This window comes from Dromaius novaehollandiae, chromosome 1 (assembly GCF_036370855.1).
Source record: "Dromaius novaehollandiae isolate bDroNov1 chromosome 1, bDroNov1.hap1, whole genome shotgun sequence".
Classification (NCBI taxonomy): domain Eukaryota; kingdom Metazoa; phylum Chordata; class Aves; order Casuariiformes; family Dromaiidae; genus Dromaius; species Dromaius novaehollandiae.
In genome coordinates this window covers 122,423,085-122,442,820 of record NC_088098.1, presented here as the reverse complement: position 1 = coordinate 122,442,820, position 19,736 = coordinate 122,423,085, and the positions used below count along the sequence as shown (strand labels likewise).

The window sequence follows — 19,736 nt, the reverse complement described above, 5'->3', positions numbered from 1 at the left end:
GGGGGACGGGACATCCCGCGTGCTCCCGCCTGCCCCCCGGTGCACACACAGACACACACACTCACACATACGCGGGCACACACACACCCCACCGCGGCGGCAGCGGCGGCGGCACAGCCCGGCGCGAGCAGCCGCGGAGAACGCCCGCCGCCCGCCAGGTACGGCGCCTCGGCGCGCGCGGGCAACGGCCGCGCAACGGCCGCTCGGCGGCGGCGGTTGGAGGGGGGCCGCGCGGCAGCGGCCGACCGGCCGGCGGGCGGGCACCGGGCGCGGAGCCGCCGCGGTTGAGCGCCGCCGGGAGCGAGGCGGCGAAGTTGGCGCCGTCCGCGGCGGGGCGGTGCGCTGGGGGCTGACGGGGTGCGTGCTGTCTCCGTGCAGGTGCGAGCGCCCGCGCGCCGCGGGCAGCGCCGATGTTCCCTTCCTAAGCGCGACGCGTCTTGCCCACCACCCGTCTAAATCATGGTGATCATGTCAGAGTATACCTCCGTGCCCGCTCCGAGTCAAGCCCAGCAAAGGCCGCTGCGAGTCGGATTTTACGATATCGAGAGGACCTTGGGGAAAGGCAATTTCGCGGTGGTTAAGCTTGCCAGGCACAGAGTAACCAAAACGCAGGTGCGTACGGAGGCTGGAGTTTGCTAGGGGTATTGTGCGTTAAAAAGCATGTTGTTTGCTGAGTTGGCAGTGGCGAGACGGTTTATCTCTGCAAACATAGTAAAATAAACTGACATTGAAGATGAAGAGAAAGGCAGAAAGCTATGCAAAGTCCAGTGGACTGGCGGACTTAGCACGGTTTGTTGACTATACAGCAATAGTTGATGCAGCTGTTCTTGGGAACTTAAAGTTTTCCTGGTGCGTTAAATAGAGCTGATATAAATTAAAGCAAAACAAGAATATATTAAAAATAACATTGCTAGGTGTTGTGATAGCTTCACTGAATTACTGAGTCTTAGTTTGCTAAGAGTCCAGCAAATTAAGGACCTTTTGTAGACTTTAGACAGGATTAATTTTTTTTGTGCAGTGTGTATGTTTCAAAAATACAGATCTCGCAATGTTTAATGTATTTGCAAAAGCAATTTGTTAATGTACATCTGCAGTAGTTCCATTTGCAATATCTGTTAAAGTCATATTGGTCACTATAATAGAAAATAGTCTTTTATAAGAAACTGTTTCCCACTAACGTGGGATGGATTAAAAGATTTACTGAATCCTGTCCAGTGCTGATTTCTGCAGTTCTGTTCATTACTTTATGTGTAGTCCTTTTACGTAGAAAAGAAAAATGAAAATGTTCTGTGTTATGAATTCTGTTCAGTGTAGAAAAACAGAATCAGCTTTGTCGAGCCTGTGCTTTTGAGGCTATTTTATTTGGATTTTGTGAATTTGTAGGGTTTTTTTTTTTTTTCTGAAGTGATTTTAACAGTAGGAGTATCTGTTTTGTAATATCTGGGTTTTTTTCTTTTTTAATCCGCAGGTTGCAATAAAAATAATAGACAAAACGAGGTTAGACCCAAGCAATCTGGAGAAGATTTATAGAGAAGTTCAGATAATGAAGCTTTTGAATCACCCCCACATTATCAAGCTGTATCAGGTAAGAAGTCAGCTTTGAAGTGCAGCATGTAAATGAAATGTGCTTTTCTCTTGCACATGATTTTACATTGAATATTTGCAGAGAGAATGCATATTTAAACAGTTCTTGAAAAATATACTTAAATAAACTGGTATTTTTAAAAGACATTCAGCATTCTTTGAACAAGTTTCTGGTACATTAGACAGTGTATTGACAAAATGCGCTATAGAACTTTCTGTAGAAAGAAGAAAACAGAAGAAAAAACAGGCTGAAGTTTGCTTCAGATAGAGGAACTGATTACCTGTCTTTCTCTGATTAACTTGTCTTTCCTAACTCCTCTGCTTTTCCAGTTTAAAAGACTGGAACACCTTACTTGCTCTTGATAGAGGAAGATTTAGACTCATGTAGTGTATCACAGAAGCAAGTGCAAAAGTTGCATTTGCCATCAGTGGAAGAGATTAAAAAAAAAATCCAACAAACAAACCCAGTCAGTCTAAGTACAAAAGAAAAAGCCTATAAATGTTCATATTTCAGGATATGTCAGGAAATGACCTGTTTGGTTATTCTGTTCTAATTTTCATAGTTTTGAAAGGGAATTTAAAGTATTTATCACTGTAGAGTTTCACAATGTGAATTTTGGTTTAGATTTGTTCAGTTCCTACAGGTGGGTATTTTTATCAGTAAGAACAAATTAATATGCAGAAAACAGGATCACAGCTGACTAGCAAGCAAGGATTGCTTTGCAAAGTCTAAATATTTGATCTAATTAGTGTTTGGTGTAATTTCGTCTTAATCATCTTAAATAGTGCCATGTGAATTTAAGAAGAAGATGATGTATCAGAGTCTGTCTGGACCTGTATAGAAGGGCATGAGGGGAAAGGAATGGATTAGCAAATGAAGCAGCAGGTCTGAAATTTTGTGTGCAGTAGTAAACACTATTATCAGCTGCAATCTTACCGTTGGATTTGTTAGCTTAAAAAAAGGGGGGGGGGGAGATTAATTAATGTGTAAGGGTGAAAAGCCAGTAAGGCAGGTGCTTAGGCAAGGCATTATTTTTAAAGATGGTGACACATGTGAAGTACTTGATATTTATAGTATTAACCATCATAAGAAAAATTATTCTACGGTAACATTTGACGTCACTGTTGCCCATAGGGCAGTATAGGATATACAGAAGCATTCTAACAGTTCTGTTGATTTCATTTCAGTGGAATGATGTGGGTGAAAATACTATTTCGAAGCTTTTGTAGAAGCAGGTTAAATTCCGTCTGGTTGAACCACTTCACTTGATTGAACAAATGACGTTGGTAGTGGACCATAATTTCTTTTCAGCAAAGTTTTCTTTTCTTTGTTGTTGTAACTGATGCTTTACCTGTTTGGTGGAGACTGAGAAGCAGGGATGGAATTAGATGACATACCAATGTAGGGTGTGTGTTCTTGTATTATTTCATCATTGTTTTAGTTTCAGCACGGCGTCTTAATTTCATCCAGCTGGCATCTTTCCCAGAACACTTTCCTTCAGTTTTACAAAACTGGGAACCTCTCTTCCTTTGCTCCTTGTTTGTTTATTTTCATTTTGTGTCTGTGTGTACTTGTAGTGAAGGGAGGACAAGCGTCTTCGAAAAAGGTTGCATGTTAGGAGTGCTGGAAATTAGGGCCTTTGAAGTAGCATTGATGGTTGTTGTTTTTCTTTTTTTTTTCTTTTGTGAGCCTCCTGCCTCCAAAACAAAACATCTACTGCTTGAGCATACAGTTTCTGGGAAGTGCAGCATTTCAAAGATGTGCCATAGGAACTGAAGATGAATTTGGAAATACTTAGCTTTTTTAAGTCCTTTTTTTCTTTTTCCTTCAATGACATGCACTATTTTGACTAGATTTATCCCATATCCTTCTATAATATCTAAACCAATATCAAGTGTTTTAAAAAGTTGATAATAGATTCATAGAACCTGTGGCTACATATTGGCAGTTGTTGACTTGCATCAAGTACTGCAGTTGCACAAACAGCAAACTATTGTTACTTGCCTCGCAGGCCTGCCATATCCCTGGCCAATACCAAACAGGAGTGGGGTATTGGATACTACTACTTTGTTTGTCCAGGTTGCAAATATCTCTCCTGATCTGAGTGCCTGCTAACCTTGAAACAAAGAAGACTTAAATTGAACTTCAGGTGTCTTTGCATGTAGCAAGTACGCCAAATTAATTGTAAAACTACATGTGTATATTTTAACATAAATAATTCAGAGACATGTATAAAATTATTGAAATGCTCATCAGTTATCTTAGAGAGATTAGGTGGCATGGTAATGGTGAGAAGAACAAGGGCATGGGAAGCCATTGCATATTTTAGGTGCATGTGCATTGATTTGTTATCTTTTTCATTAGCAGTTTGCATGGAAAGAATATTGTGTTGCAAAGTTAGATGCCTTTACTGCCAGCCACTGCAGCAAATAAATAATTGAAGTGGTGTGTCTGAGAATATATTTTAAAAAAATGAATCAAACTACAGAGGTGTGCATTTTTTAACGTACCCTCTCTTGTGTCTTGACAGGTTATGGAGACAAAGGATATGCTTTACATTGTCACTGAGTTTGCAAAGAATGGAGAAATGTTTGGTAAGTACTCTCGACTGAGGCTAACAGTTCTTTAGACTTAGAAATTACAGCTTTATTGTTGTCATTCCTGAGTGACACACATTCTGATCATAATCCTGCAGGTGCAGGTTTTTAAAAACTTCCTCCAGGTGTTTCTAATTCTCATGCCTCTTTTATTTTGTATTGCAGATCATCTGACCTCCAATGGGCACTTAAGTGAAAATGAAGCACGGAAGAAGTTCTGGCAGATTCTTTCAGCAGTGGAATATTGTCACAGCCACCACATAGTGCATAGGGATCTCAAAACAGAGAACCTTCTGCTAGATTCTAACATGAATATCAAGTTAGCAGGTAATGTGTGGTTACTCTATAAACAGCATCAGGCACATTGTCAAAGTCAGTCTCTTTAGGATGATCCTGTAGATGTATTGTAACTGAAAATAAAAGAATAGTTACTGAGTGAATAGCTTAAATGAATAGGCACAGAACTGACGAGCACATCTGCTCCCTTCAATCTCTTTTTTTGCTACTTCTGAAATGTTATTGTGTGGTTTAGTGATGTCTCACTCCAGACACTTACCTTCATTACAGACTTTGGCTTTGGAAACTTCTACAAATCAGGAGAGCCTCTGTCTACTTGGTGTGGAAGCCCACCTTATGCAGCTCCAGAAGTTTTTGAAGGCAAGGAATATGAAGGACCTCACCTTGATATATGGGTGAGCTTGATATTCCTTAGAAATTGCATTTCACAGTTTGTTAGGGTCTGCAGGCTTTCATAATCATTGCTTCTACTGCTTCTACTGGAATCACTTACAGGCTGTGCTGTTTTCTGTTGACAGAGCCTTGGGGTGGTGCTGTATGTCCTTGTCTGTGGTTCTCTGCCTTTTGATGGACCCAATTTACCAACTCTGAGGCAAAGAGTGCTGGAGGGGAGGTTCCGCATCCCTTACTTCATGTCTGAAGGTGCTTTTTTCAGATCCTTAATGTTAGAAAAGGGGCTATGCGTAGAGGAATGATTAGGAAGGAATAGCTGTCATGTTCCTTCTTGGGGCAATGACAGATGGGGCTGGTTTTGTAGCTGGCAATCACTTTCTTGGGTATCCAGTATTTTCTGTAGGGCAGTGCTTGTAGTTGAGGGGATGGCTGTACATGTTTTTGTTTCTTAGATCTGCTTTATGGTGCATCTAAAAGGCTGTTGTTTCCTTTCTTTGAATATCTTTCTGGATGAGAAAAATATCTGACACCCTAGCTGTAGAAATACTCACTTACAAAAGAGAGAGGAAGAAAGGGTTTTAATGAGACTAGTCTGCAGTGCTGAGATGGGTGTAGTTATAAAATATTCTGACTATGCAAAAGGGGTATTTTTCAGCGTGGCTATGTTGTCAAGGAGAGCAGAAATAGTGAGGCTTAGCACTGTTTTTTGAACGCTCACACTTGAACAGTCTGGTGAGAAAAGGAACTGAAGAGTATTATCACCTCTCTGATGATTTGGACTGAAAAACAAGTAGCTATGTCTCTCTCCTGAGATGAAGACTATCTTTTGAAGTCTGACCTTTACCAGCTTTAGCCATGAGCAGTTTGTGCAGATCAGGAAGTTGTATATGACTGGGTTCTGTGCTAAATTCTGACCTATTTCAAGTGGGTATAGTATCAGTAAACTGCATCCACTCAAAGCTAGTTCTCCTACAAGGTGAAAGGTCACCTGACCCCTGCTGATATCCAGTATGGGTTTGTTTCCTGTAGTGACAGGTTGGTTTTATGAAATATATGTAAGCCTCCTGTGGGTTTCACTTCAAGATCTTGCTGATGCTGGTTTTGACTATGTGGTAGTAAGACCTGGCATCATCTGCTCAGAAACCTTTAATTCCTGTTTTCATAGACATCAGAAGTACTGTTACTGGGAAGGTTTCTTAGCAATGACCTGGGCCTGGACTGTTATTTTTACCCCTTGCTTATGTATTTTCTTTGTTGTCCAGATTGTGAAACACTAATTCGACGGATGTTGGTCGTGGACCCAACCAAGCGAATAACCATTTCCCAAATAAAGCAGCACAAGTGGATGCAAGCTGACCCATCTCTCCAGCAGCAGCAGTCTTTATCCTTCTCCATGCAAAACTACAATTCCAACCTGGGTGACTACAATGAACAGGTCCTTGGAATCATGCAAACACTTGGCATTGACAGGCAGAGAACTGTTGAGGTGAGAAGTGCTTGCCCCTTAGATACTGATACACTGACTGTCAGACATCTAATGTTGCTGGCATACATGTTGTTTGGTGACTAGCCTTGATCTAGTGTCACAGTGTCATAAAATCTTCACTGACCTTCTGGTTTTTTACTTATTTTTGAGTATGTTGTTATGCAGCCTTAATGATGAATTCTGGCTGTTTATGTCCTGAGTTATCTGTAACAACAAGATCCTCTCAATGTCCTCTAGTCTCTACAAAACAGCAGCTACAACCATTTTGCTGCAATTTATTACCTGCTCTTGGAGCGCCTCAAGGAGTATCGAAGCAGCCAGCTGTCGAGTCGTCCAGCAACTGGCCGTCAGCAAAGGCCGAGGAGCTCTGACATCAGCAATGTTGAGGTAAGGAAGAGAATTATTTCCCTGGAAGGCTATGTCTTTTGGTGCTCTTTCTATCTTTTTTGTTTGTTTGTTTTTTCTCTCTCCTCCCTCCCCTGTTCTTTCCTATGGGAAAATATAAGATGGTAACTAAGATGGCTTTTGAGAGTCAATTCTGATCTTTGTGTCCTCTAACCAGAGGACAAGGTCTACCGTTCTTCAGCAGGAGGCTGATTAAATACTAATGGCCCATTTCCTAATACGTGGCTGTAGATCGTGGTCCAAAGAATAGCCTGTCTCTGGTGCTGGTCACTAAGGAGCCAGAGGATTAGGTCTCTCGTGGAAATTTGCCCTCTCAGGCATGGATCAGTTACTCTTCTTTGTTACATACCCTGCAGGATCCTCAGAAGTACTCCATGGGTTAGTTTGTATGTTTTTTCTGACACTCGCTTTCTTTTCCTCACCACCTTTAAAGGGTGCTCTGGATGCCTTTTTTAAATTACACTTCCAGTTTAATTGCCTCACTTAAGAGGAGGAGCTTTGTGTTTGTGTAGGCTTTGAAAGAGTAACTTTTTTCATTTTGATAGAATGTGCATGGAGAAAGCTTGCAGGGAAAGTGTCTTTGAAATTCCTTGACCTGACAGTATTTGAAAAGTCACCTGGAACTGCAGCATATGTGATGGCTTCTGTGGGTCTTTCTTCAGATGCCTCAGGATGGTCTCACTAGTGAAACCCTGCGATCATCTCTGCTTTACCAGCAACCTCAGAGCCTGGTTCAGCCACCCTTGCAGGCAGAAATGGACTGTGACATGAACAATCCATTACAGGTTGGTGTTCTCAGCTAAATTTTTTGCAACTTTTTCTTTTTTTTCTTTTAATTGTTCTACTGATCTGAAACAACAGAGGTTGTAAGTCTGTTCTCTTCTTTGAATCTTTTGTTCAACATCTGGGCATGGTGTTGTAGTAGCCTCTCAAGAATATGCGTGCTGAAGACATGCCATAGAACTATGTAGAGCATTAACAAGTAGTGCAGAAATAAGTGAAGCACGCTTCACCCTGTAAACTGACATGTTTTGCAGCCTGTGTTCTTTCCTGTGGATCCCAACCTCAACGGACTTTTCCGGAACCGATCCATTTCCCCCAACAGCCTGCTGGAAACAACCATTAGTGAAGAAGTAAGGCAAGAGAAGGAGTTGGAGGATGAAATTAAGGCATATGACCCCATCCGCATCCCTAACAACACCAGCAGGAGGCACACACTGGCTGAAGTCAGCACCCATTTCTATCAGCATGCCCCTCCATGTAAGTAAACTTGTGAGGGAGGAAGGGTGTCCATAGCTAGAGGGAAGGGACAGAGAAGGAGCATGATGGCAGACAAATGCTCAGAGACAATGTGATGATTTTGCCTTGACTGGGGTAGAAAAGCCCAGTGGTCTGCACTCTGCCTTCCCCAAATCTGTCTTGCCGTAAGTAAGCATAGATCTTCAGGAAGAGACACTGCACTGCTGTATTTCATTTAGATCACTTTAGAGGGAAGCAGTCTCACAAGCAGGACATAACCCATCTCTGCTTGCTTTCACTGCCTTCTATTTTATGTGGGGGTCTGAGTTTAAAAACAATTCACTGCTAACCATATTTGATATACAACTAGACCCCTTGAACTAAACAAATGAGCAAAAAAATCTCACAAAACAAAACTCCCTTGTCAGAGCTATTGTGCTAAAGAAGCACTGCAGGCCTGATCTAGCATAGCCCAGTGGTGCTAGAGTTGCTGGTAGAACACTGTTGGCTGGGCAGGAACCCAAACCTAGGTTATTTGTTGGTGACCCCTTGTTGGAGTTGAGCTCTGCTATGACATGAGTTGTTGGACACCTCCGTGGCTTGCAGCTGTTCATTAGTGCCAGCGTGGGTGGGCAGAATGCTCTGATGTCATGTTTGTTTCTTCCTGTACTCATTTTGGGAATGCTCTTTTTCTCCTTCCTTCCTCTCTGTAGGTATAGTCATTTCCTCTTCAGCAAGCCCCACAGAAGGAACTAATTCAGACAGCTGCCTTACTTCATCTTCAAATGACAGCTCGGTGACCCTGAGCAGTTGTTTGGCAGGTCAAGTAATGATGGGGAGCCCAGCCACAGCTAGGGTGACGTCACCCTTCCTAACTTCCCAGTCTGACGCTCCAGTGTTACAAGCCCAGGGCTGCATGGGAGGTGCTTCTCTCCTGCCTGTCAGCTTCCAGGAAGGAAGGCGAGCATCTGATACCTCATTAACTCAAGGTAACTCCTGCCTTGCTTTATTGCCAGAGGATTACACCCTTCTGACTGTCATTGGGAAGGGTAGCAGGCCTCTGTTAGTGTTACATGGGAGCTGCCTGGGTACTCTGCCTCTCATAATCATGGTCCCTGAGGAGGGTAAGGTTCCGTGAAAAAGCTGCCTAGATAAGAGGTTCTTGGATACTGATTCAGCAAGCCCATAAAGACATTGCTTCTGATGTGAGTGGGACTGCAGCCCCCTTTCTCTGCTTCCAGAAATACAGACTGCACATCATGGTTTCTGGCAGCATTCTCCTTAGCTGTGCATGTGTCCATCCACACTAGGGTGGAGCCATCCCAAGCCCTGTTCTGTTGCATAAGCTTTGCTCTGACTGTCAGGCAGAGAGGTGAATGTGAACTGAAGAATCATGGCTTTTTCTGGCTTAGTCCTCATAGGAATGAAGGCAGCTGCCCAGAAAGGTTGATCTATAAAGCAGGCTCCCAGGCAAATGCTAAGGAGGATTAAAGTGCATTTCTTTTCCTCGTGTCCCACAGGCTTGAAGGCTTTTAGGCAACAGCTGCGGAAGAATGCTCGAGCCAAGGGGTTTCTCGGCTTGAATAAAATCAAAGGCTTTGCTCGGCAGGTGTGTCAGTCCTCCTCATCTCGGGCAGCAAGGAGTGCCATGAGCCCTTTCCAACACACGCAGCCAAACACCTGCATGTACATCAGCAGCGGGAGCAGCAGAGAGGGAAGAAGCCTCCTGGAAGAGGTGCTACAGCAGCAGAGGTGAGAAGCTAGCTTGGAGTTGTTTCCATTTGGGTTGCTTTGCTGGGGGCCAGTAGAGGAGGAGTGAGCATAACAAAAGAGGTTTGGGATTCTGGTCACTGCAGATTCCTTTCCTCTCATCTTTTCTGTGTGGCAGCAGATAAACTGCTTAACTTTCTCTGTGGCTCCCTGCACTGGGAAATGTAACACAGGACATGCAGTTACACTCAGAAATTGTGATGTCCAAATATTTGGAGGTTGCTGAATTGAGAAGCCCTTGGTACTGTGGGGGAAAATACTGCTTCTCCCCTTTGCAGGCTGTGTTTTTCTTTGTTAGTTTTGGGAATGCTTTCCTTCCTGCTCTGCCTCCTCCTGTAATTTTCCCATGACAAGGAAGTGTGAGACCTTGTAATTTGGAAAAGTTACAGCCCACAAAGGAGGCACAGTTCCAGTGGCCTCAAATGTCATTTGTGGTGACACCTCTTCATTCCCATAGAAGTGAGATGGAAAATCAAGCTTCTGGTTTATCTGCATGCGTTGTCTCTAGAACATCTATTATTAGCAGGCCAGTTTGTGACTAGATAACTTTTTGGTGATAGTCTCCCTCTCCAATATGAGGAAAAGGCAAGTGAAAACACAGTGATGTGGGTGGTAGTTGTTTTAATTGCCCTGGCTGGGTAAGGAGAGGTTTAATGTAGAGAAGGAAACAAAGGGGAAAATTATGATCGGAGGTGGGGGCAAAAAAGGAGGGATGAACCAATCTTAGCAATGCAAGTTAACTTCTTCCACCCTTGGATTCTATTCAGAATGCTCCAGCTCCAGCATCACCAGCTACTCCAGCCAGCTTGTCCCCACACCTCTCAGACATCTGTAACAAATGGCATCCCCTCCTCTGATAGCACAGGCACCTGCAAAACATCCAATTCACTTCTGTTGTCACAGCTACAAAGACAGAACTCATTTGAGTTGGCCTTTGGTGGCAACAGCCAACTGCTCCGACCCCATTTCTTTGGCGTAAGCGTGTCACCAGTGTCCTCAGCGGCTCACCTTCTAGACACTCACCTGTATATCAGCAGCAATGTTTCTCCACTCAGCACCACCTTCTCTCAGCAACAGAGTTTCTCTGCTCAGTCTCCAAGCTATGATGCTGTCACTTTGCAGCACGGGGATTGTGAAATGGAGGACCTGACTTCCAGCCAGCTAGGGAAGTTTGTCCTGGTCAAATGAGAGACCTGGCTGCTACAGCTTACGCTGCTCATTTTGCAAAGAACTTTCACCACTGTTCCATGGCATGTGTGGGTCCTTGGCTGGCTGGTGTCGTGTGGACGAGTGACTTTCAGAAGCAATAAATTTTGAAGTATGTGAAGAGGCTGTCTGGCTCAGAAAGCTAGCAATTTTACAGAACTGAAACAAGCAATATGTATGTCTTTTTGCTTCTACTATTCTTGCACTGAACAAATATGAATAGAAACTGATTTTTTTTTAAGAAAAAATAATGATGGGGAAGATGGGTGGGGCTTTTGTGGGGACAGGGAGGGATGTGGTTGGGGAAGAACTCTTCGGTACTGTACTCAAGTCAAGACCAATACAGTTCTGCTGTTATGCAAGATTAGCAGCTGTCAGTAGTGGTGAACACAGCAGGGAGAAGCTTTTCAAAGAAGGGACCAGAGCCTCCCTTTTTCACAATATTCATTTATGGGTTTGTGAAGATGATTACCTCTTTTAAAGAAAATAAACAAAAAAAGTGGCATGCACCATTATGCATTCATAGAAGACAAAAATGGAAGCATTGCCTTTTTTTTTTCCTTTTTTAGTTCAGTTAACACTCATTTTATTCTAAAGGAACCAACATCCCCGTCCCACACCTCCCAGATATGTATACTTCAAATGAAAACTGTGAACTTCTTGCTTGATTTATCAGCTGGAAAAGCTAAAAAATGTTCTAATTAGAAGAAATAATCTCTTGAAAATGTATCCCTTAATAGCAGGTTCCAAATCGCATAGTGTCTGGTCTTTTGGGGGGTGTGTTTGTTTAGGCCTGGTGTGTATGCTTACATATCTATATATACATATATATATATATGGATATAGATATGCACACACATGCATATATTGTGTTGGTCTAAATCTTTAGAAGTCTTTTTATAAATGCTAAGTTTTTTCATATTCCTGCAGAGGCACTGAGGAGGGAAGCATTAGTATTGGCAGGGTGGTGGGAAGGGTGTGTTTTTTTTTTTTTTTTTTTAAAAAAGAAACCCTCCTGGACGTTGCCTGCTAAGAAGCCTGAGAGATATTTCTTAGTGCTGCACATTTTTATTTCCGCTGCTAATTATGTTTTTATGCATTTCATTATCAGGGTCCAAACAGAACTGACTCTTGGGGAAATGTGCAATATTGAGGTTATAATTATATACTGACAAAGACAAAAGGAATAGGCTAGAACAGAATTCTGCTGTAACAGAGTACAGCTATTTCCGAACAAAACTATTAAAAGTGAGTAAAACAGCACAATCTTTGAGTGTTTGTTTTTTGGTTGGTTTGTTTTTGGCATATTAGCAAAAATAAGGTTTTGGATTAGGTAGGTGTTTTTATGTATGGTTTTTAATGCTGTATATGTATATAAATAGGAAGCAGAAAACAATATATAACACTAGTTATTTTTTATATTTTGTAATATGCTTATATTGTGTTTCTGGTATAAAACCCCCTGCTAAGGCAGAGCGTGACTCCTATTGGTGTCAATAGAGGTTATGCTTGGGTATAAAGGGGAGAACAGACTGTGCCCCTACAAAAATGAATAGGGTCAGGTGTTCAAACTTTGGAAGCAAGTGAGCAAACAGTGAGGCAGCTTGTCCCGAAGTTCCCGTTTGAATGTCAGAAAATAGTTTCATTCGGTCTAGATGCTTAAAGGACCCATCTCCCTGGTGTGACACAGGGTGCCTTCAAGTTACCTTGGCTTCTTGCAACCTGCAGTATTACGCATTTGCAAATAATATAGATACCTGTTTTTTAAAAAAGCCAAAGATTGACCAGGTTAATTGGTGGGAGGGGGAAGGGTTGAAGATGTCATGTGGCTCTGTCTGTGTGTAGTACCTGTGTATCTATATTGATGCATTTCCAGCTTGCCACTGCTGCTACATGGTCTGGGAGCTTCAAAGTGAGAAAAATTACTTGAGTTGAATTTCTGAATGACTGGTGCCTTGCAGCAGAGAAAACACCAAAGTTTCATGCTAATTTATTGTGGTTTTAAAAAAAAATATTGTGGGAGATGACCAGAGAGGAGGATGAGAAGAAGCCAACTCATCACAAAGCAGCAACTCTGCCTTCAGTTTTGTAAGGGGTAGCACACGTACTTAAAACGCAGAATTGTTTCCTCTTCAATGTTTGTTTTGTTTAAACGCCATGGATCAAAAGGCCACAGATTATTTTTTTTATTTCCTGTCCTAAGCAATGACAAGCACTTTACTTTCATAGTATTTTTTTTCCTTTTCCAATTGCTGTACAACCTCTTTGGAATTATTGCTGGAGCAGAAAGAGGTCATTTTAAAAAGTTTGGGGTTTTTTTTTTTGTAGCTATCTTTGACAGTGCTGTTCTGCAGACTGCAATGCAATAGGATATTTAAAGACACTATGTGATTGGTTTAATTAAGATGTATAGTTTATTTTTTATCATGACTGAACAATCATTTTATTTCTTATGTTTAAATGAGATGTACACCAAAATGATTAGTTGATGTGTTTTATTTAATATTTAAATAAAAAATGTTTTAAAATTGTTGTCCTGCATATGGTTCTGTGAAGTATTTCTTCCTGGTGCTCTCTGCAGTATAATATGAGCTCCAGATATATACATATGACTTGCATTGTTGAGACTCCTTTTAAAGCCTAAATCCATAGGACGTTACTGACACTTTCTATTACATTACTAAATGAAGAGGAATGGCTGACGTGCAAATCTGATAATGGGATATTGAGCCTTTCACTGGTGGGCAATCTGTCTGAATCTAACCCAGGTCTGTAGTAATCGGGTTATAAAATCTGACTGTAAACAAGGTCTACGCAATGAAAATGGTCAAGCGTGGTTTGGTCGTTACCAGATAAGCACTCTGTCCAGGTCACCTTGACCTGGCAGAGACCCCAGTGTAGTAAAGGCAGTGATGGAAAAAAGCAGAGAGGAAGAGAGATGAAAGAAGGATTCCAATGGAGCTGGGTTTTCTGCTTAGTTAGAACCTTTCAAATATAATTTGAGGATTCAAAAAAAGGAACTTACAGGAAAGGTACAGGCTTAATTAAGCTAGGAGTACGTGTACAGCACAGGTTGTGCTCTAGTGTAGAGATGCCTTGGTTAGTTTTAAACAAGCCAAGGTACCAGCTGCAGCCTCCATACAGCACAGCATTGCCATGGGCGCGCTCTCCCAGAGCAGGTTTGCAGCTAGTCTGGGTACCTCTGTGCTGCAGTGGGGATACACCTCACCTCTCACAACAGCAGTTGCCTTTCAACAGAGCCTGTGGGTTGGAAACTAGTGGAGATGTTATTTGCCAAGTGGGTCCTAGAGAAAAAGGAGGGAATGGTGAAAAGGAGAGGAAGAATTGGGTTGGCAGGAGGCTGATAGGGGGAAGGGGCCTGTGAGGGCATATTGGTGGAGGAGCTAAGAGACTGGCCTGTCTGTGCTTCCATGACTGTGGAGTAACATTATCCTAGATCCCCAGTCTCTTCCCCAGTTTTACTTCATTTGCTCCATTTCCTCTAAGCCTTGATGTAGACAAAGAGGCAGAGTAGTCTCTGTTGACTTAAACAGAAAATTGGTGTGCTGTACTGGGAGTTGAGATGGAAAAGTCAGCTCACAGGAGATCACTGCATTGTTGGCAAGGGGGACACTAGCTAAAGAAGGATGTGTAATGTTGTCAGCTCTTGGACAGTGGATAGCTGTGTGTTGTCATCTGCACGGCCTGAGCGTAGGACTTCAGTGATAGAAAGCACTGTATTTTGCATATGCAATGAGAATGAGGGTGAGAAAGGAGTTTACCTGCAAAGGGACCCCCCAAAATATTTGCAGGCTCCAACTTAACCTGCTGAATTCCCAGCAAAAAAAGATTTTTTTTATTCACAACAAATAATGTTTGGTTTGAAAATCCGCCATCTGAATTTCTTGTTTTCAAATCCACATATCTCATTTTGAAGGAGAGGAGAGACCACTGGTGGGGCAAATCTAAAAAATTAAAGCAAGTGCTTGGGAGCAACCAGAGATAATCACTTATTTTGTGATGGAAAGGAGTTGGTTGCTGAGTTGGAAATGGCAGAGCTCTGTACATACATGCTGTGACTCTTGGAACTGGTAGCAGTGTCACAGCCGTGTTTTTCTAGTGTTTTGTTTTCAGTGCGACTGCATCCAAACCTAGGATCTTTGCAACCATTAAAAATGATGGCAGTATTTTTAATCTAGTTTGTAATGCAAACTGGTTTAAGAATAATCCTAACTGTTGTTCTCAACAAGATTCTCAGTGCATTATTTTAAAAACCAGTAATTCCGAGAAAGCTCAAAAAGTTGCTTCTTAATGAAAATAAACCAGTGCAGCTCCACCAGCTTTCATTGACATAACTGCCCCTTGGGTACAGAGGAATCTCAACAGGACCATGATTTCTGAAATAAGTAGGAAAAACGAGAACAAAGAAACCCTGGAACTCTGGACTCAGTTTCCATGCGTACACTGGGTGCTTTAGTCACTGTCTTCCTGCCTTTCCTCTGAAATCTGTCTCTGCTCCTGTTTACCACATTTGTTTTTGTCTTCAATATCTCTTGAGACGTCATTTTTCTTGGCTTCATTTCTCACGTTGCAACTTGGTACCTAGTTCCTTTTCCTTTCTTTTCCAGTCTGAGATTGGTGCTTCCCCCGCGCCCCCCCCCCCCCCCCTTCAGAAGGAACAGATGCTGGCAAGTTTAACACAGCCCCAAAAGTGAATGATCAAACCTTTTTTTTTTTTTCTTAAGGAAGTGCTTAGAGCTGACAAGAGATGCTAGATCAGTAGCAATGAAAAACACAGGCTGTTTTTGCATCGAATAAATCAAGCACAGACACCAAGCCAAGCACTTTAGTGTCAGTGTGATCCAGCCATGGCAGGGAGGGATTCATCCCCCTCTTCCTCCCTTCCTGCAGGTGATGGGTGACTTGGTCCCCAGACCCATTACATTCTCCCTCACTGTGCCGAGTGGTAATTACAGCTCGGTAAGGTAAGGACTTCCACATGTTGAAAGGCACCACCATTTTATCTTGGCCTGTGTTAGCTAGGAAGGAGAAATGGCAGAAGGGAAAGCATTTGACTGTACAAAATTATGGTGCATGAGATAGAAGGTGATCAGTACTTCTGTTTTACTCATCCTACAGTGTGAGAATAAAGCACACTTCATGCAATGAAGGAGAATTAATTTAAGAACTAATAAAAGGAAATATGTGCCTCAGGAGGGCATTGCTTCAAATACAGCTACTGGCTTATTTCATGACTGCTAACTACTTTTGTGGTGACAGTTAAATCAATGATAAAGGTAATCCAGTGTCATGGTTTATGGATTTAACAGAGCATCTATGGGAGGTCAAGATAGAGTTGGTCTTCAGTACAGATTGCAAGGGGCATGATAAATTTCTAGGACAGAAATGCCCTATTCTGCAGCATCATATATTAGTCCCTACCAGAAGCAAGACTTTCATGGGAGGTAGACAAACTTTATGATCACCTGCAATAAATCCTAGGTTCCCAATATAGGTCTTATATTATATACAATGTAATATGCACTGATACTGGCCCAAACCAAAGGTCCAGCTAAGGTAGCTTGTTTCAGAAGCAGATGCTTAGGAAAAGGGTGTAATGACAGGGCAAGTATAACATGATCCTTCTGTAGTATTATCAGCTCAGTTGTGAGCGAACTGTGGTTAAGGGGATTCCTCAGTGGCATCTGGGTCATTGTGTTTAACAGCTGCGGATGCGTTGAGGCTTCAAGAATTTGGCCAACCACTTTTGAATTATTCAATTTTTTTTGCCTCCACAGCATCCTGTGAGAATGAATGCCATAACTCAGCTTTGCACTGTGTGAAAGAAGTACTTCCTTCTCTTTTAGACCTGCAACCCAACAGATCAGTTTCTGCTCCCTTTCTCTAACACGATACAATGAATAATGCTTTCTTGTTCAGCTCTCCAGGGTGCTTGTGAGCTGATAGGACCTCTCTCAAATCCCTTCTCTGTTGAGGTGACCAAGCAGAAGAACGCTAGTGTAGTTATTCTGCCCACCTATGGAAACCATCCCACATTTCCACGCCATCTCTTCTCTGTCTTCACTGATGCTTCTACATCCTTTCTAGACCGACTGTATGCAGAACTGCACTCAGTATTTGAGATATAGGTACACCAGAAGTTGTCTTCTTTTGGTTGTCTTTTCTTTTTGTAGCAATTCCTAAAGCTCCTTCCCCCCCCCCCCCCCCTTTTTACCTTTTTGACAATCCTTGAGCAGTGAGCTGGGGGTGTGCCACAAATTCAGTGACTTTGAGGTTTCTTCCCTGACCGATGTTAATTTGCAGCCCCAGATCTTCATGTAGCTAGGGTTGTTTTTCCTTGTGCTCCTTGCTTTGTATTTACTGCCAGTGAATTTCGTATGCCATTTTATCAACCTGTCATTCAGTTTTCTGAGATTGCTCTGCAGCTCTTTACAGTCGTATCTTTTATGAATATGCTGACTTGCACAGGCCTTGACACTAATGGATTTGTGATGCATGACCTCTTGCTCTAAAAACTGCGCTGACTCTTTCCTGTTGTATCACATTTATCTGCATATCTAGCCATTTTAGTCTCTGTTATGGTTTCTGTCAATTATTTGCCTCATATGGAAGTCCAGCTTCCAGCCCACAGGTCTCTGGATTGCCCCTAAAAGCCCTTTTTAAAAATGAATGTAACATTTGCCACCTTCCATTCCTGTGGCGCCATGCCATTTCAATAACAGTTGTGTTATTGTACTGAATAGGTCAGTAGCTTCAATGTGAGCTCCCTTAGAGCTCTTGAGTGAAGCAGTCTGGTCCTAGCAATCTGCTACTGTTATTTTTATTGTTTTACCCTAAAATCTGTTCTACTGACACTTCAATTTTGGAGCGTTTCCTAGGCTCCTTTCCTGTGAAGCCAGTGGCTGAACTCACTGGTGTGGGGTGCGAAGTCCAGCTCCAGCCTCGCGAACACGAGCGCAAAGCATGCCCCCAGCATTTCTGCTGTGGCGTTGCCCTGCCTCGTGTGTGCTCCTTGTCTCGGGGCTGGCCGAGCACCTGCTGCGTCCCTTCCCAGGGGTGTCCTGCAGGAACGGCCATCGCTCTCCGAGGAACCCCATTCCCACTACCCATGGGAATCTCTCGGATGGCGGCAGCCTGGGAGCATTTGAAGAAGTGGTGAACCAGGGGCCGGCTGGGTCTGCAGAGCCGGTTGGCTGATCTGCCCGAGCCAGGTTGTCCCTGTCACACCTCGTGGATGGGTGCCAAAGCAGTGGCAGGGGGATGGGTGCCGGGGGGGGGGGGGGGGGGCAGTGCCCATGAGTGCCTCTCTTCACTCTGTTTACAGAGATGCAGATTTTAATTTATGAATCACTTCTGGTGCTGATGTAAAGCGGCGTTGCTAAATCCAGACTAATGCAGTGACACTGCTTTATGTTATAAATGCTATTAGCAGCACATTAAAGCCCTGACCCCCAGAGCCAGACAATTTCATCTTTTGTTTTTTCAGCCACTGAGGCTGTGAAGTCATTGTGTTTGACAGCGCTTTTCTTTTATCATGCAGGGGTGCCTTTTTTTTTTTCTCTCCTGTGTCTTATGTCCCTTTCCACTCACCCTGGATAACTGATTTTTCACCAGTCCTTTGTTTATTCTGTGTCTACAAATATATCTAGTCAAGGGCTGGAAGGGATTGTAGAAACGTAATGCCTATTCTTGTTGATCATTTCTTTCACATTTCCTGGTAAGGTAGCATCATTATATTTTGGGGAGCTGTTCTACACACTCAACAGGTAGATGGGAATTTAGGACCTATCAGATACATTATCCCTAGCCACCTGTTGGAGTTACAAACAGATCTCCTCCTGCAAGCAACATTTTCCCAAAATTGAACATTAAACACATCTGTTCATGCCAGATGAACAGATCATAGCACATCATTTTAGCTGCTTTGGCCTACTTGCTTAATACCTGCAAACAAAACTACTCTTCTTGTATTTGAGGGGATACATTTGCACTTTCTGTTCTTTGGACTGAGTGAAGACAATTGTGCAGTGGGCAGCTAAGTGTCTTACTGTTTTTTCCTGCTCACCCTTGTATGGAAGCAGATGCTTTTGCTGAAAATGTAAAATTAGATTTCCAGGAACACTCATGTACATGCCATTGAAACCCATTTTCCATGAACATTTTTGCTTTCTGTTCATAGAAAGTGAACACAACAGGAACAAGAACACAGGGCCACCAAATTAACTGCAAAGTTGGACAGATCAGGCTGTTATCTATATGACTCATGTTGCTTTACTGCTATTGGGATATTCTTTTGGGGGGAGAAAAAAAAAATCTCTGCAGAAAGAGGCCTGAACAGTTTGAATTAAACTAAATATGGGAGTGGAAAGGGGGAAAAGGAGGGCTTTCCCCTCCTTTGTCCTGGAGGGGAAAAAGGCTTCTCTGTGAATTGGTTAGGGTAAGATGGTTTTAAAAGGCTTTATAATAGCTTTGACAGAGAGATGTAGCTTTAGTTCTTAACTATTCAGCTCTTAATTGCAAATCACAGAACAACAGACCTGATGACTACGAGGAATCCAAACTATGTGGCCCAGTGAGTTGCCTTCCCATGAGAACCCATGAGAACAGCGAGAAGCTGAGAGGAGCAGGACGTTTGACAGGACTAGCTGCCATCAGCTCAAGCCACTAAGCTCGCTTCGGTAAACTGACATTTGCTTGGATTTACGTCATGTTTAGCAGGAGTCTGACCGGTGGAGGT

The 19,736-nt window shown here is 42.8% G+C and overlaps 1 protein-coding gene across 1 annotated transcript; it reads left to right on the top strand.

Moving 5' to 3' along the window:
• The first annotated feature begins 6 nt into the window (after window positions 1–6).
• On the top strand, window positions 7–11,216 carry SIK1 (salt inducible kinase 1). The gene is made up of 14 exons (XM_064497059.1): window positions 7–158; window positions 379–612; window positions 1,469–1,585; window positions 4,116–4,179; window positions 4,348–4,509; window positions 4,750–4,874; window positions 4,998–5,121; window positions 6,135–6,358; window positions 6,596–6,745; window positions 7,426–7,548; window positions 7,801–8,023; window positions 8,716–8,991; window positions 9,523–9,754; window positions 10,540–11,216. Exons 2-14 carry the CDS (start codon window positions 460–462, stop codon window positions 10,958–10,960), a joined length of 2,394 nt encoding a protein of 797 aa, XP_064353129.1. The 5' UTR covers window positions 7–158; window positions 379–459; the 3' UTR covers window positions 10,961–11,216.
• The last annotated feature ends 8,520 nt before the right edge of the window (window positions 11,217–19,736 follow it).

Coding starts and splice junctions, on each gene's coding strand:
- SIK1 (XM_064497059.1), top strand. CDS start 460: ATGGTGATCATGTCAGAGTATACCTCCGTGCCCGCTCCGAGTCAAGCC. Junction 4,510..4,749: donor CATGAATATCAAGTTAGCAG/GTAATGTGTGGT, acceptor CCTTCATTACAG/ACTTTGGCTTTGGAAACTTC. Junction 5,122..6,134: donor CCCTTACTTCATGTCTGAAG/GTGCTTTTTTCA, acceptor TTTGTTGTCCAG/ATTGTGAAACACTAATTCGA.